The sequence below is a fragment of the Harpia harpyja genome, chromosome 10, assembly GCF_026419915.1.
Source record: "Harpia harpyja isolate bHarHar1 chromosome 10, bHarHar1 primary haplotype, whole genome shotgun sequence".
In the NCBI taxonomy this organism is placed as follows: Eukaryota; Metazoa; Chordata; class Aves; order Accipitriformes; family Accipitridae; genus Harpia; species Harpia harpyja.
In genome coordinates, this window is record NC_068949.1 from 25,388,308 (window position 1) to 25,402,997 (window position 14,690).

A 14,690-nucleotide genomic window follows, 5' to 3' on the forward strand; every position below is an offset into this window, starting at 1 on the left:
TTTTAATTCTCCCCCCCCCCCCCCCCCCCCCGGAGTTGACTCTTTCAGTTTCATTCTGAACTTGCCATCCCACTTAAATCCAATTCCTGCAATTTCCAACAGAGTCACTTCCCTACATAGAATAGCCACAGTTCTTACTTGGAAAAGACTGACCTATTTTGGATGAGGTATCAAATTTCTACTGCCAGCTGCAGAGGCACTGATGCAATCCAAAAAAGAAAGTAGCAATGAATTTTCTTTATAACAGCAACAAATCATAATGTCCAGTACCTTCTTAGGACTGTCAGAATTACACCCCCCCCCTTTTTTTTTTTATCTACCCCTCATGCAAAAAACAGCTTGGTAAAACAGCCTGGACACTGAAAATTCAAGAAAATCATAAGCCACTAATGGTGGAAAAAACATGAAGACTTTTAAAGTGAAAATGCATGATAACCCTAATACTATGCACTTCCATGTACTCTGACTATAATGAAACACCCCTTCTTGGAAAGGGTACAGCCAGTGAGACTAAGAATTGGTTGTAATAAATCTATAGATGCCCACCTCTGAAAAGCTAGGGAGGTCTCTGTCACAGGCTAGTCTTCACGGGAAGCATACTGTGCTCTCAGAGTGCCCGACTCCGCATGACTGAGCTACAACCCTGTTGAGCAGGGGTACTTCAGCATGGCAGTGGGTCTCCTCCTCCCCTAGGAGAAATTCTGCACCCACATGTTGCTTATCAGCTGGGAAGTGTCAAAGTGTCCCAATCTATCAAATGGGAAGTGTCAAAGCCAGATAGAAGTACTAGCCAGAAAACATTACTGTTTCAAAATCCCATATAAAGAGTACCAGTGAAGTGGTCAGCACTTAATCACTTTCCCACCACATGCCTCCAAGCCCAGGTGTGTCACCTCCCACTGCAAATGATGCCCAAATGCCACCAATGCCAGTCATGTCAAAACCCTCACGAACACCAGTGGGGGTGGCCTGGCTTATAGAAGAACCTGATTTCCCCTCCCTCCTACCCAAGCTGGCCTCTAAATATCCCTGTTTGTAAAGTATTTTTATTTGCTGTTTCATATATATATGCTTTGGAGGCTTCTGGGGTTTGTCCTGATAGTTTCCTTTGTTTGTACCAGAGACCTGACCCCACACCACCAGCAATGGCAGTTTTAATGGCAAATTAAACAAAAAATTACAACATTAAAATGCTTGCTAAACAATATACTAAGTTGCCAAATGCTGTCAAATATTACTCCCAACACTGACAAACAGAAATTGCCCAACACTATTAAAAATACTGAGGCATTTCACTGCTTTTGGGATCTTTCACACCACAGAATCACTTTTGCTGGCAGCATAAACTAACTTGCTGCCCTTCACAGCTCGATCAGACTAGGAGGTTTTTGCCTTGGTTTCCCATGGCAAGTGGGAGGCTCCAAGCATACTCTAAGCTTCTTTCCAACCATGGCCAATGCTTGAAAGCTATACTCATTTTTAACTCCACAGTTACCAAGCCCAGAGAAAGCGCTGGGTCTTTCAGTGATGCTCTATGCCACAGGTTATTCTTGGACATTCACACAGCATGAGTTTTACAGCAGTTTCGGTGCTTTTGTTGTTTCTCTTAGAACCTTACCGTTACTATGAACAAACTCCTGTTAATCAGCATACTTGTGCTAATAGGAGCCTTGGACAGAGTTGGCATGTTGTCCCAAAGTGCCATCAGTAAATAACCACAGATTCCTTGCGTAGCCTGTTTGGCCACCAAATGATACACTCCTGTAAGATTTAAGAGGAACTGTGAAGACTTCCAAATAATGAGGAAAGAATAAATGAAGCACGGAAAAGATCAGTGCTGTGCAGAAAAGGCACTGGGCACGTGACACACACTCGCCCACCCTCACCAGTAACTAGGAGAAGCCATGGGGAAGTGGTGCAGCCAAGGAACCCTATGTATCCTGCTGTGGAGGTTTGTATCAACGGATCCACCAAGCCAGCGCTGTGGCTGTCTGCAAAGAAAGACTATGTTACAGCCAGACCTATCTTGTTGACTCATACCTTAGAGATTTCCTGCTCTCAGTCATCAGCTACCTGGTTCAACGCCTCACATCAATCAAAATGGCCCAAGCCCCACAAGCCAAAAACCTTTGTGGATAGTACCCACAGCTTACAAGCAGTTCGTGTGCCTTTCAGAGCCAAACGGGATGGTGATGCTTCAGCCCTTGGACATTACATAACTCTGACAGCAAAGGAAAATGCAAAGCAATAAACAGCTGCTGTGGGCAGCCGGAGCATCGCAGAAAGTATTTCAAGGCCTGTTTCTGCTGCCTGTTCTGCTGGAGTGAACCTGGAGCAAGTCCAGAGAAATAGCAGAATTTCCCCAGGTTCATACCTATGCAACTGGGATCAGAATAAGGTGCAAGCAAAGTGAAAAAACCCACAGGAGCCATTTGTTGCGAGCATGCTCCCCGCTCCATGAGCTCTGTTCCCATTACACACGAGACAAAGAGAAGAGTCAGCAAACCACAACATAGGAAAGAATGTGCTCCCAGCCTCATCGGGACTCAGCTTGGAGGAGCAGCTGCTGCTGCAGCTCCTGCTGCCGCTGTTTTCCTGAATTTCACATTGCTACCGCTTGATGGGAGGGGAAAAGAGGAGATCAGTGAGTATTTCTGGGGGTGGAAGGAAGTGATGTGATTGCAAGGCTTGATTCTGCTCCTGCTTACTTTGGAGTGACTCCTTCCAGCTTAGTGGAGCTCTATGTTGGTATAAAAACAGCGAGCATGTTAGAGTCATGCCTACCCCAGTCTGAGGTATTTTACTTGCTGTTTGTGAAGACAACAAAGTGCAAGATGGGCCAGAAACCTCTTCTTTCCTAACAGGCTCCCAGAGGCGGTGGAAGCTGGAGCCCAGAGAAATCAAGCAGCACAGTCCTGGCATATGGGCTGCTGCTCTCAGCCCAGTTACTTCAGCAGGCAAAAACCAGGAGGGTCAGTTGTAAGGTGTCTGTCCTAGGGCATATGTGATTCACAGTTACAGCTCAACTCACTGTCAGGAGCCTATACAGATCAACCTAGTGCAATATACATCAGACATGCAGCTTAGCAGTGAAAGTTAAAACCCCAGCACTACTGAAACAGTAAATATTTTTATCATCTCATGTACATGGAGAGAAGGCAGCAGGACCCAAAGCCTTTCCTTCCTGCTGAAAGTGAGAAAGTGAAATCCCTTGAAGACACAGAGCTGCTCCTTGTCCTATTCCTGACTCCCATGCACATTTGCCTCTGTTACAAATTAGCTGAAGGCAGCAATTCCAGAGATCCTGTAGCAAGAAACAGATCTGTTATTACTGATGCTGGATTCAGTTTGAGTATGGTGTCAGGGGAGTTCAACACCCATTGAGTTTGCAGGTCCCTGTAAGTCTCTGTCCCCTCGAGCTAACCGTGGCCCTGTATACAGCCCATTGCTCAGAAACGTGGCACTTTGTTGCTGTTACTTGGAGAGCTCTTTGTGGCCACAACCACATTGTAGACAACAGAATTCTTGCACATGGCTAATAAGGGCTCCGCAATAAAAGCAAACCCTGGGGCATCTAGTTTGTTGTGGCTTCAGACACACATGCGTGTGTTCTTCCACCCCTCTGCTCCCTTCTGAGCCAGCAGAGCGTTCAAAGTGACAAGGATCGTCCTCTCCCAAACAATGCTTCTTGCAAGCATGGAAGGGACCTTGACTGGGTGATTCATCCAGGCAAGGAAGGACTAGTTTATATTATCTGCTTCAGAGGCAATTAGAAACACTGGCAGAGACAGCCATTCCAAGACAGTCCTTGCTTCAGAATACTTGTAACATTAACGGACAAGACAAAGGCTGGAATGGGGAAGGGAAGATGCAGAGAAGTGACTGGAAAGCGGATTTTAGTCCTAGGCCAGCACCCCAAGGACAGGACCCAAAGTACTTGAATCCAAAATGTTTCATGACCAAATCCACTAATTTTATAGACAGCTTTACTCCTATAAAACCACCGACAAAGTCTGCAGCAACATTACAGACTTCTGTAAATCATGCCTCAAAACATTGCCCTTTGTTCCTACAGTAATCCATCTAATCCACAAGTCCTGTCCACCAGGTGCTATAGCTCTTGCTACATTCCCAGCCAACAAAAAAAGCACAAAGTACAATTCAAAAGCCACGCTCAGACTGCATCCAATGACTTCAAATCTCCCTGTAAAGCTCCAGAGCTGCTCTGAGCAGCGGCAGGGCTGGAAGACCCGCTTTCAGCATCCCAGTCCTCTTCAGCACAACACAGGGAGGAAAGCGGCATGCTCAATCCCAGTCACATTGCAACACTTTTAACAAGGTGCAAATGATATCCAGGAGCAGGGAGATACAGCTCTTGAGCTGTGAATAACTCACAGGCGTCAATTCATCTTTCCTGCATTTGAGATGAAAAGGTTCAGTCCTACTACGTCTCATACAGACTCAAAATTCACACTAGTGTTTGGCCTGCAAGCTCAGACAAAAGTAATGAAATTCTCAATCACCCAGTGCACACAAACAAAAATCCTAGGTCAGTGGGAATCTTACGGTTTACTTCCTTGGCTCAAGCCCCAAATAAATCAGATTTAGTTACATGCATAAATAGACTGCAAATGACAAGCTGCCATGGCTTTTTCTTCCTGTTAACTGTACACGTTTTATGTCAAATAACCACCACCCATTAGCTTTGCCTTGTGTTTTATGAAGAAATTTTTTCTTGGGGCAGAAGGAAGGAGAATTGTTTTTCCTGAATATTTTTTTCTGCCAAAAGGCAAATGTGGCAGAATAACATCAGACAAAATACAAACAAATAAAACCTGGTCCCAATAACATAGGTATGTCTGAAGCTGAATAAAAATTTGCTTTGGAACATTCCAAGCAATTATACCTGGTTGTAAGAAAAAAAACAGCACTGGCTGCGATATAACCACAACAAAGATGCAAAGGCAAAATACCAACAGATTATGTTTTGAAAACAATAAAGAATATTGCTTAGGGGCAGTTGGAGAGTATGAGAGGTATCATGTAGATGATGTGGTTACATTACAAGAGGGAAAAGAGACAGCAAAGGAGGAAGACAGACAGACAACCATTTTTAAATATACATGCATAGTAATCAATGCCATCTAAGGAACAAAGCTGATACTTTTGTTCAGACAGCAACCCCTCTCAATCTCAATAGGCAGCTGACCTGCATCAGGTCCTACATCTTACAATGAACTGAAGTCTGGCTGCAGTAGGTAGATGTTCTTGCTTACAGAAAAGGGCGTTCAGTAGTGGTTTAAGTGAGTCAATACAAGATTTTCAAGTGCAATTAAGTTAGGTGACAGAACATGTGTTCAGGCACCTATCTTTGCCAGCAGTCTCATATCCAACCACAACAATGTTGTCAGCCACACTCTTCCCCTCCTCACGCACTGCATAAAACCAGCACACCGAACAGCATCGGACTGAGACAGCGCGGAGAGAGAAGCTGCAGAAGTTCCCACAGGTCCAGCTCCGTCCTAACACTCTTGAGCTACTACGTGGGCGGGAGAAGAGAGGCAAAGGGCCACAGGGAGAGCCTAAGGCCAAATATACTTGTTCTCACTAGTACTTGTAATTCATGAGTGCTAAATTCATTCAAATCATTGGCAAGGAAATCATCCGGGGGGTGGGGTGGCAGCACAGGGGACCGAGGGGGACGACACATGACAAAATGTGTTTACCAGACTCTCTGCATTTGCTTTAAATATGGCATATTGTGAAAAAACAAGGTATGTGGAGATCAGCAATTCACTATAGTTGCCTTAAAATGATAAAAGCTGGCCCAGAATAGCAGCTCCTGAAATGCCTTTTGTTCTGATGGCTTTTTGGCTTGCCTGAAGTGAATTAGGAAGTATCAACCTGTTTCCCTCCTGACACCTCCCTCCCCCCCAAAACTGACTTTTCAAGGGGAAATTGGGGAAGGGGACACAGACCCAAAAACCAAAACCAGGAAGGAGATAGGACAGCGTAGCTAATTTCCCATCTAATTGGAGGTTGTGCTCTTCCCCACCAGCGACATGCACCTCTGGAGCAAGGCTTACCAAGTTTAAAAAGAGGCAGCTGGAAAATGGATTACAAGTGAGAGGCTGGCCACATTGTATACTGATGTCTTTACCAAAATTGCTGTTGACATGGATGCTCTTGGGAGCACAGTATTGTTGTGGGATCAAGAGATGGGAGTACCATGAAGAGGGACTACCCAGAAGTTCAGGGGGAAGATGAGGAGTACAGAAAGGGTAGTTAGGCCAGCCTCCCCCCCCAAAAGAGTTATAATCACTGCTCTAAAAGAAAAACAGCCAGGGCCTTACTCAAGACATTTCCGCTGCCATGGTCTGTGCTGTGGAAAGAGAAAACATTTTCCCAAGGCTGTGCAGCTCCATTTTCCTCAAAATCCAAACAATTTCTTAGCAAATGTCCCAGCAGGAAAAATGAGAAAATACTTTTGACTATCTCACATTCTTCCCCTCCACCCCCATCTCCTATCCTGTCCTACAGTCAAAAAATAATCAAAGAAATTTCTTCATATTTGGTAACTATAAAATACAGACAGCTCTGCAGCTTGGATCTGTCATGTCAAGCATTGCCAGCAGCAGATATTTAGGGCAGTTATAAGTCCTTACTTTAAAAGGGTTTCTATCTGTTGCACTAATAAACAATCATAACAATGCTACCAGGCACTGTTATAATTAGAAACACTAGAGGTCAGTCATCCTTTCTGCTGTGCAAGTGCATTTCAATATGATTACAAACAACAGCTGGATGTTAACAGCAAGGCAGGGATGAAAGGGAGTTATTTACATACTCAAGCACAAGGATGTCACTACAAGACCTGACAATCAAGCAATCAAACCCCTCCGAGGGCCTGCCCTTGGCAGCTGGGGATGGGACTGAAACAAGTTCTTCATGCACCTAGATAACCAAAGCAAATGAAGCAACCAAAGCAAGTGACAACTACTCAGCTATCCATTATGTTGGGCTTAAGAACTATGCTTGTTTAAAGGTAAACATGGGATCTTTGATATCATATGTGACTTGATCTTACCACATGCCATAGGAGAGACGGGTATGCCAGCTGCTCTGTATACTACTGCCTTACCTTATGCAGAGGGAGTGACTTCGCTGCAAACAGAAAAATTTCTGCTGCTTCAGTATACTTTAAAGCTCCAAATAAGCTCAAACCTGCATAACTTGTCAAGTATGACATACAGACAGCACAAGATTGCAGACTCTAGGCAGCTGCCTCTGTAGCCAGCAAATGTCCAGTTCTCCTAGCTTCAAGAAATTCGCTCATTTAAGCATCCCCAGGGACAAGGCAGTCCTAATGTGGCTCTGGCGCGGTCAGACAGTCCTAAGGAGGGTGGTGGCAGGTCTCCCTTCCACACATGCTGCTTTTCCCTTTCACCATGCCAGCTTCTTGGGCATCCAAGGCTTAGTTCCACTGCTCTGATCTTGCCTATCCCATGGAGTTAACATAAAGGGCTGCAATCAACTTCAGGCAGAGAAAAATGGTAAGAAATCGGCGAGTTTCTTTTTCTAATTGGCAGGATATATATTATACCAATAACTTCACCAGCAGATGATCTTTTCCATCTGATGGTTGTTGCCTGCAGGATTAAATCCCCACAGACTTTGCCTGGCAGAATGAAAAGGAAAAAATCACGCCCCAATAAAGTCATTGCAGTAACACACAGTGCTTACATGCATAAGGAGAAAGGTTTGTTGTCTTCTTCCAATTTGCCTCCTACTGATGTGAGATTACATCCTTCTATGGGGAAGCAAAGCAAAGCAGATTTAAAGTCATTTTGGTTCACCCAGGCTGACTCTAGAGACAGGGCCTGTCATTCAGTTAAAGAGCATGCTACAGGGTCACAGGATTAAAGCCTGGAGTTTTCACAGAGCCAATGCTTCAATCCCATTGTTAGACAGCTAATTAAGACTGAATGCATCTAACTCCAGACTGGCAAGGCACCAATGAAGGGAGGCAATCCCCAGGCCATGTGGGGATACTCTGTGGTGTATAGGGCTGGGCTTTTCTGGGGATTCTCCCATTAGAAATTAGAGCCAGAATTCTTCCCAATTATGTATCAGCATGGATCCAATTCTAAAAAAATGCATCCACTGCATTTTCAGATTTGACCAGCTGCTTCTGACTGGCCTCCTGCCTTCTTCCTACCAGGAATACCCTGACCCTTTTCAACACTAATGGACTATCTAGCACCTTCCTGGTGAACTGTCCCAAGATCTACAGTCTATCCACTCAGTCAATCCTCCCTGCCTCCATAAAGCTCCTTGTGCTGTGCCAGATGTCACAGAATACAGCTGGGACTAAATACACCCTCAGCCAGCATGGGACCTATGGCTCCTAAGATCTGGCACTCTAATATTACCCATATGGATTCTAATGCAATCTCATTGAGGCCAAAAGCAGCTTTGCCACCATGTTGTCACAGACTTGGTAGGAGCAGGGATGGATTCTAATCAGGGGCCCAAGTAACATTCAGAGCAGCTTTTTCCCAAAGAGGAACTCTTTGGTATAACTCTCAAGTTTATAAAGACTCAGTTTGCAACTGAAGCCAAAGAGAATTTTCCCACTGGAACCTAAGTGCATGACTTGTACTTCAACCATAATCAGGTCCGGTCTCCAGTAGACCACTGTACTGAGTGGATAGCACCTGAGCCAAGATACAAGACCTGTAGCCTGCTAAAAGAAAACGTATGATTTCACGTCCACAACACTGAAGAGGAACTTCCTTACACAGCCAACTTCCTATTGCTTAACGTATCAGTAACTCTGAGCAAATCACTCTCTTCTCTGCCTTGATTTACCCAAATACAACACGAGTGATAACAGCAACCACCCCAATAAAGCACTTTCTGATCTACAGATGAAAAGTCGCACATAAGCGCAGTGTGTTGATTGCTAGGGGTATGCAATGCCATTGTAAACAAGGAAATTGCACTGTGGAAGACACATATCATGTCATAGAGAGAACCCATATTGCAGTCACCAACATTTATTATTACAGAGAATTCAATATGGCAAGCAAGCATAACAACAGTACTAGTCACTTCTTGAAAACCTGGTGAGAATGAATTTGAGAACTAAAACTAGCCCCCCAGAGAGCTCTTTCTAGACACAAAGGTTACTTCAGGAGCAAGCTCTTAGTGAAAGAAAACAAAACAATGACCACATGGTGTGTTAGTGCATCTTTTAGAAAGGCAGAATGCCTTTGGTTTTCAGATCCTTTTGCTCTAAAAACAGATTCACTACTTAATGATACTTTTTATCGTCTTCTCGAATATGGGAATATACTGGCTCCTGAGTGATGGTGGCTTTTTGCATCATGCAGGCTGTGCAGAAGGCTTGATGGGCTGAACAGTTCTCCCAACCGGGAAACAGCACAATGCAGACTTCATACTTGGCTTGTGGGCAAGAATCATGAAGAAAAGGCTTCAGTCTTTCTTAATACCATCTCACATATGTAACCCAGGATATATTAGATAACACAACCATCACACTGAGTATATGTGGGAGACTAACAATTTAGTCCTTCAGTTGAACCCTTGGCTGTCAAGCCAGAGCACTGCACCAAGAGAAACAGAAATTTGCGACTTCTTTAAAACACCTGTGGGTGCACCACTTTACCACTCACTTTGCTCGTGCTTGCTATAACATGCCTATAAATGTAAGCTTAACCATACCCTCTGGCCATACCTAAATTGGGCTAACACAGTATTAAAGTGTTTGCTAACCTATTTTAATTAATAGATATAACTCAAACACAGGTTTAGACAATTCCAAAGAAGTTGAGCAGAAACAAGTTGTGTAAAACCTTACAGAGAGTCTGTAAATAAGCAACCACGACATACAAGCAGTCTAGTCTTAACTTTAGGTAGGTCTGCACAGCCCTGGCGCTGCTACATCCCACAGGTGACATCTCAGCCCTTAGCCCGAGTCTTGACACCAAAGTCCAGGAGTGCTGGGGACACTGACCAACATCCCCTCAAATCCAACGCTCACAGCCCACACACCACACGCTACAACCTGAAGGCGACCTGATTTCCCGGGTTTACGTATGCAACTAACCCAGGATAAAGCACGGTGCTCCACTAAGGAAACGTGCAAGTTTTGGGGAGCAAAAATAAGGACCCTGCCCCACACATCATGTTTGGCACCAGGGGAGGTGGGGGAAGGCACCCGGGGAGACGGGGGAAACAACGTCCCTGCTGCTGCGAGGAGGCAGTGAAGGGTGAATAAACGTTTTTAAATGCAGCTGTCACTTACTTATCCAGGACGAAGTAGAGATCAAAGGCACCGTGACAGGAGCGCTGCTCTTCCTGCTCTTCTTCCTCCTCCGGCCGGGCGCAGGAGGTTAGGCTCCCCATCGCCAGCAAGCAGCAGCACAAAAATGCTGCTTTCTCCACGCTGCTCCTGCAACTCGCCATCTTTTCCCTTCCCTAATTCTTCCTCCTCCCCCACTCTCTCTCTCGCTGCAGACCTTACGGGCTTTTCGGAAGCACCGAGGGCAGAGAAAAAGAAAAAAAAAAGAAGAAGAAGAAGAAGAAGAAGAAGAAGAAAAAAAAATCACTAACTTCAGGATCCCAGCTCAACCCTGCGGGCTCAAGGCAGCCCTGCCCGTCGGGCACCAGACTGCTGGCTCAGGGCTGGGGGCTGAGCCCGGCCGGATGGTCCCCAGAGCCCCGTCCCCATGCCCCGCCGCCTCGGCGGCTGCCCCGAGCGGCTCAGCCCTGTCCCGCACGGAAAGAAGCGGCTCCTCTCGCACGGGCCAGAGGCAGGAAGGGGCAGAGGGAGGGGAGCGGGGGGAGGAAGACAGGATCTTATGGGGGAAAGCTGAACCGGGACTTTCCTGTTCCGGGATAGCGAGGTGGGGAAGGCTGCTGCGAGCGGGGGACCGAGGTTAGGGACCGCTGCGCCCCAGCCCTGCCACCCCCTGCGGGCACAGGGCGGGCGGGCATCCCTCCCTCCTTCCTTCCCTCCCTCCCGGGCTGCCCGCGGGGCTCTTGGCAGCCGCAGCCGGGAAGCGAGCGCAGCCGCCCCCGCCGGCCCTGCGCGCTGCCCCACGGAGGCGGCTCCGCGCCGGCTGCCCTCGGGACAGGGCAGCCGGGAAAGGGGCGGGGGGGGCCCGCCGCTGGCGGGAGGGCAGCCCGGCCGAGGGCAGGGGCAGCCCGGCTGCGCTCTGGGCCATCGCTGCGCGTCCTGCCCTGCCTCTCGCCCGCATGGAGCGGGTGGGGATCCCGAGGTGACTGGGGCTGAGGGGCATTAGCTGCCGAGGCGCAAAGAAGTTGCTGTAGGAGATGGGCGTCATTGCAAAAACCTGTGACAAAGTGGGGGTGGGGAGGGCGATGCGAGGGGGCACTTACGAAAAAACTTAGTTGCAGGAATTCAGTGCAATTAAAAAGATTATTGCCTGGGGGCGGGGGTAAGGGCAGGTTTTCGCTACTCTCCCATGCTCCAGCAAATTGTTTCTCTTCCGTGGTAAAAAACCTTAAGTTTACTCGCACTGGAGCCTGCACACATCCTGCAGGCAATGAGTAATGATGAAACGAAATCTCTTAATGGAGGCTTTGCACAGTAGCAAATCACTCCCCCCCGGATACACACAGGTTACAAAGCACTGCCCTGAAGAGCTGACCCAGCTCATCTGGATGCTGTCTCCAAAGTTTGAATAATTAGTGGCTTCTAGCCACTTCCCCCTCCCCCCGACGCTTTGCAGCCCCTAATTAATGAAAAGAGCCACCGGGAGGGATGCACGCAGAGTCACTTTGCATGATAGAGTTGGGACTAGACGTTTCTCTCTCTTGGGGGGAGGCTTCTGAACGCGAGTCAAGGTCGAGGGAATCCATCCCCTGTGGGGTGTTGGCACGCAGCCCCATCGGGCAGTAGCCCCCCAAACACCCATCGCTTCGCTGGGGGCCTCTTCACCCGGGAAGCGGAGCGATAACGCTCCGGCCAGGAGCCGCTTCTACGTGCCAACAGCAAAAAGTGACACCTCCTCCCCGCGACAAAGCTGGTACCCGAAGGGGCGCACGACCCCCCCGGGCGGGGCTCAGCCCGCTGCCCTGCGGGGAAGCCCTGGACGGGCTGCGGCGTGGGGGGCGTTTCTCCGCAGCACACGGCAGCTCTGTCCTGGGCCCTGCCGGCTCCGCGGTAGGTGTGCGGCTCCATCGGGAGGCAGCGGGGTGCTCCCACGCAGCCGGCAAGCCCTTTCCCTCGGCGCCCGACGAGGACACGCGTGGACGCGGCGCGCCTGCCCCCGCCGCGCAGAGCTCCTTCCCCGTGGGACCCCGTGCCCCCTCCAGCAGCCCTTCGCGTGTTCTGGGCGGTGTAGGTTGCCGGCCGCAAGTCTGAAATAAAGTTTGCGCGGCGGGGAAAGCATCTCGGTTTCAGTTCCCTGTTTCTGTGGCTGGACCGAGTTCAGACACATCCAACCGCGGCGGCCGTCGGGGACTTATCAAGCAAAGATTAGAGGGTCCACCGGTTTTCAGCCGCTCGCCCAGTTTTAACTACGCACAGCTAGAAGTTGAATGCGCTGCTTGAGCTGACCACTTTAAAGGTTTTTGTGCACTGGCCAGTTGAGACCCAGCGATTACTTAGATCATGGAGAAATACAAGAAACCCACATCCTCCTTGGTGACATTCACAAAAAATGAGCAAGCGGCTGCCGGGCAGCAGGAATCCCCCTTCCTCCTGTTCCGCCGGGCTTCGGCCTCGCCGGTGCCCACTAGCGTCCGCAGTCCGCACGGGCCCCAGGAGCCGCAGCCCGACACCGCGTCGCGGCCGCCCTCCCTACCCCCTGCCCCAAGCAGCCGTCCTCCCCCGCAGCCACCGCGGCCTTCCAAAACGGAATGAAAGTGCTAATAGCTTCAGATTCCCTCGGTGCTTCCTGAATATCGGATTGTTTTCGTAAAATAACGCGGCAGGCTTCAAGGGAGTCTCCAAAGCAGAATAAGGCACTACAAAGAAAAAATCGGGTATAACGATTTTCTGACGGTGTGCGTTGCCCTTCTCTGATCACCCATAAATCATCTTACTCTGCGAAGAGAACAGGCTGCCTGACCTGCCTTCTCCGAAGCGTATGCGGTCCCAGCGAGGGGGCATGTTTTAAGGCTAAAAGCAGTGATGCCACCGCGATTAGCGCTGGCTAGCGACTACCACTGTTAGTGCTGAACAACAACAACAACAATACTGGGGAACGTGGGGCTAGCGCCCTGCTAGCCCCCCTTCCCTCCTCGGCCAGCCCCTGCGAGGAGGGTCGGGCACGGCGGGGGGCTTGCGGGTGTCTCTGCAGACCCGCCCCCCGCCGCCACAGCCTCCGGTTCTCCCAAACCAGGTTTTCCGATCCAAGCCCCTCCAGCGGCTGTCACATACATCGGGCAAGCCTGACAGGTCCGGAACCGGAGGGAGGTGGGGGGGGGGGGGTTAGTGTTTTTGTCCAAGGGCGGGGAGGCAGGCCGGGCCGGGCCGGGCCGGGGTCGCAGCCCCGGGACTGCCGGTGCACCGGGCGCCCGGACTCATTTGCTCGGGTATTGCTCGAAGGAAAACCAAACCAACCATCAGCTGAGCTGACCGTAAGATGCGGATCTTACCCGGGGACACAGGTTACGTCAGCGCACTATCCCACAGCGATTCAAGCTCCGTAAGGCAGGCGTCAACGTCTGACTGTCCCTTCCTACGCCTTTTGTAGCTATTTGCGTAAAGGCTGCAACAATAGGAACTCTTGCGCTATGAAGTGCAGTGGGAATTGTTCATCTCGGTTTCCTGACCCCTGCACCTCACATCAGAAAGTGTTTCCGAAGAAGTGTTGAGAGGTGCCACCGGCACATAAACCCGTCCCTGAGAGGTGGGTAGGATGCAGGGCTTCCCACCGCGGTGGGTCAGCTGCCAAGCCCCCGTTATGCTCTGTAACTTTGTTCGTTCTGCCCGAGCTGCATTTTAAAAGAAAACCCAAACCCTTCACTTCATCTGCTTTAATTCCAGTAGCACAGAACACGTAGAGCGTGATTCACTTTCTTTATTGGTATAAGATTACGCTTTAATTGCGGCGAAAATCCGTCCTTTCAAAAGCATTAAAGTGTTGACGTTTCTTTTCCCAATACAAGCCAATATTCAGATTACATGGACACTAATCAAATAACCCGGGTTATTTCATTTGTCAACATGTTCATAAGAATTTTCTACCAGGCGTTAAAGGCATTTATATGGAACGACATCTTTCAAAAGCAATGTCGCTAGTCCAGATTTAGGGAATATTGGATTATGACAAGACGTTTGATGGTTTTATTTTACATACCAGCTGTGCCACAAATCGTTTCATACCTCAAACAAATTCCTAATTTCGTATCCTGCGAGTACTTTCTATGAAGCAGTAATTTTCCTTTTGAGCCATTCTTCTCAATACCTGCAGCTCCCAGAACAGCCTTATATTCAAAAGTGTTGTCAGATGCTCTAAAGGACAACTGGCAAGAAGGCTTTGGAATTGTTTTTGCTTGGTTGGGGGTTTTTACCCCCAATTTTAAAAGAAGCTCCTCTTTTAAAAGTACCGTTACAAGGGGGAATCCCGTCCACCTTCTGAGGCCCCCCCCTTCCCAGCCTGCGCTGAATTCGCAGCCGCTCCCGGGATGCC

The 14,690-nt window shown here is 48.7% G+C and overlaps 1 protein-coding gene across 1 annotated transcript in view; it reads right to left on the reverse strand.

Annotated features, from left to right (window-relative positions):
- ANTXRL (ANTXR like) overlaps positions 1 to 10,599 on the reverse strand; it is a 62,919-nt gene extending 52,320 nt beyond the window's left edge. The window contains exon 1 of the mRNA XM_052798984.1: positions 10,331 to 10,599. Within this exon, the coding sequence (XP_052654944.1) occupies positions 10,331 to 10,491 (161 nt within the window). The 5' untranslated portion in view covers positions 10,492 to 10,599. The remainder of the gene's footprint in view (positions 1 to 10,330) is intronic.
- Between the last annotated feature and the right edge of the window lie 4,091 nt (positions 10,600 to 14,690).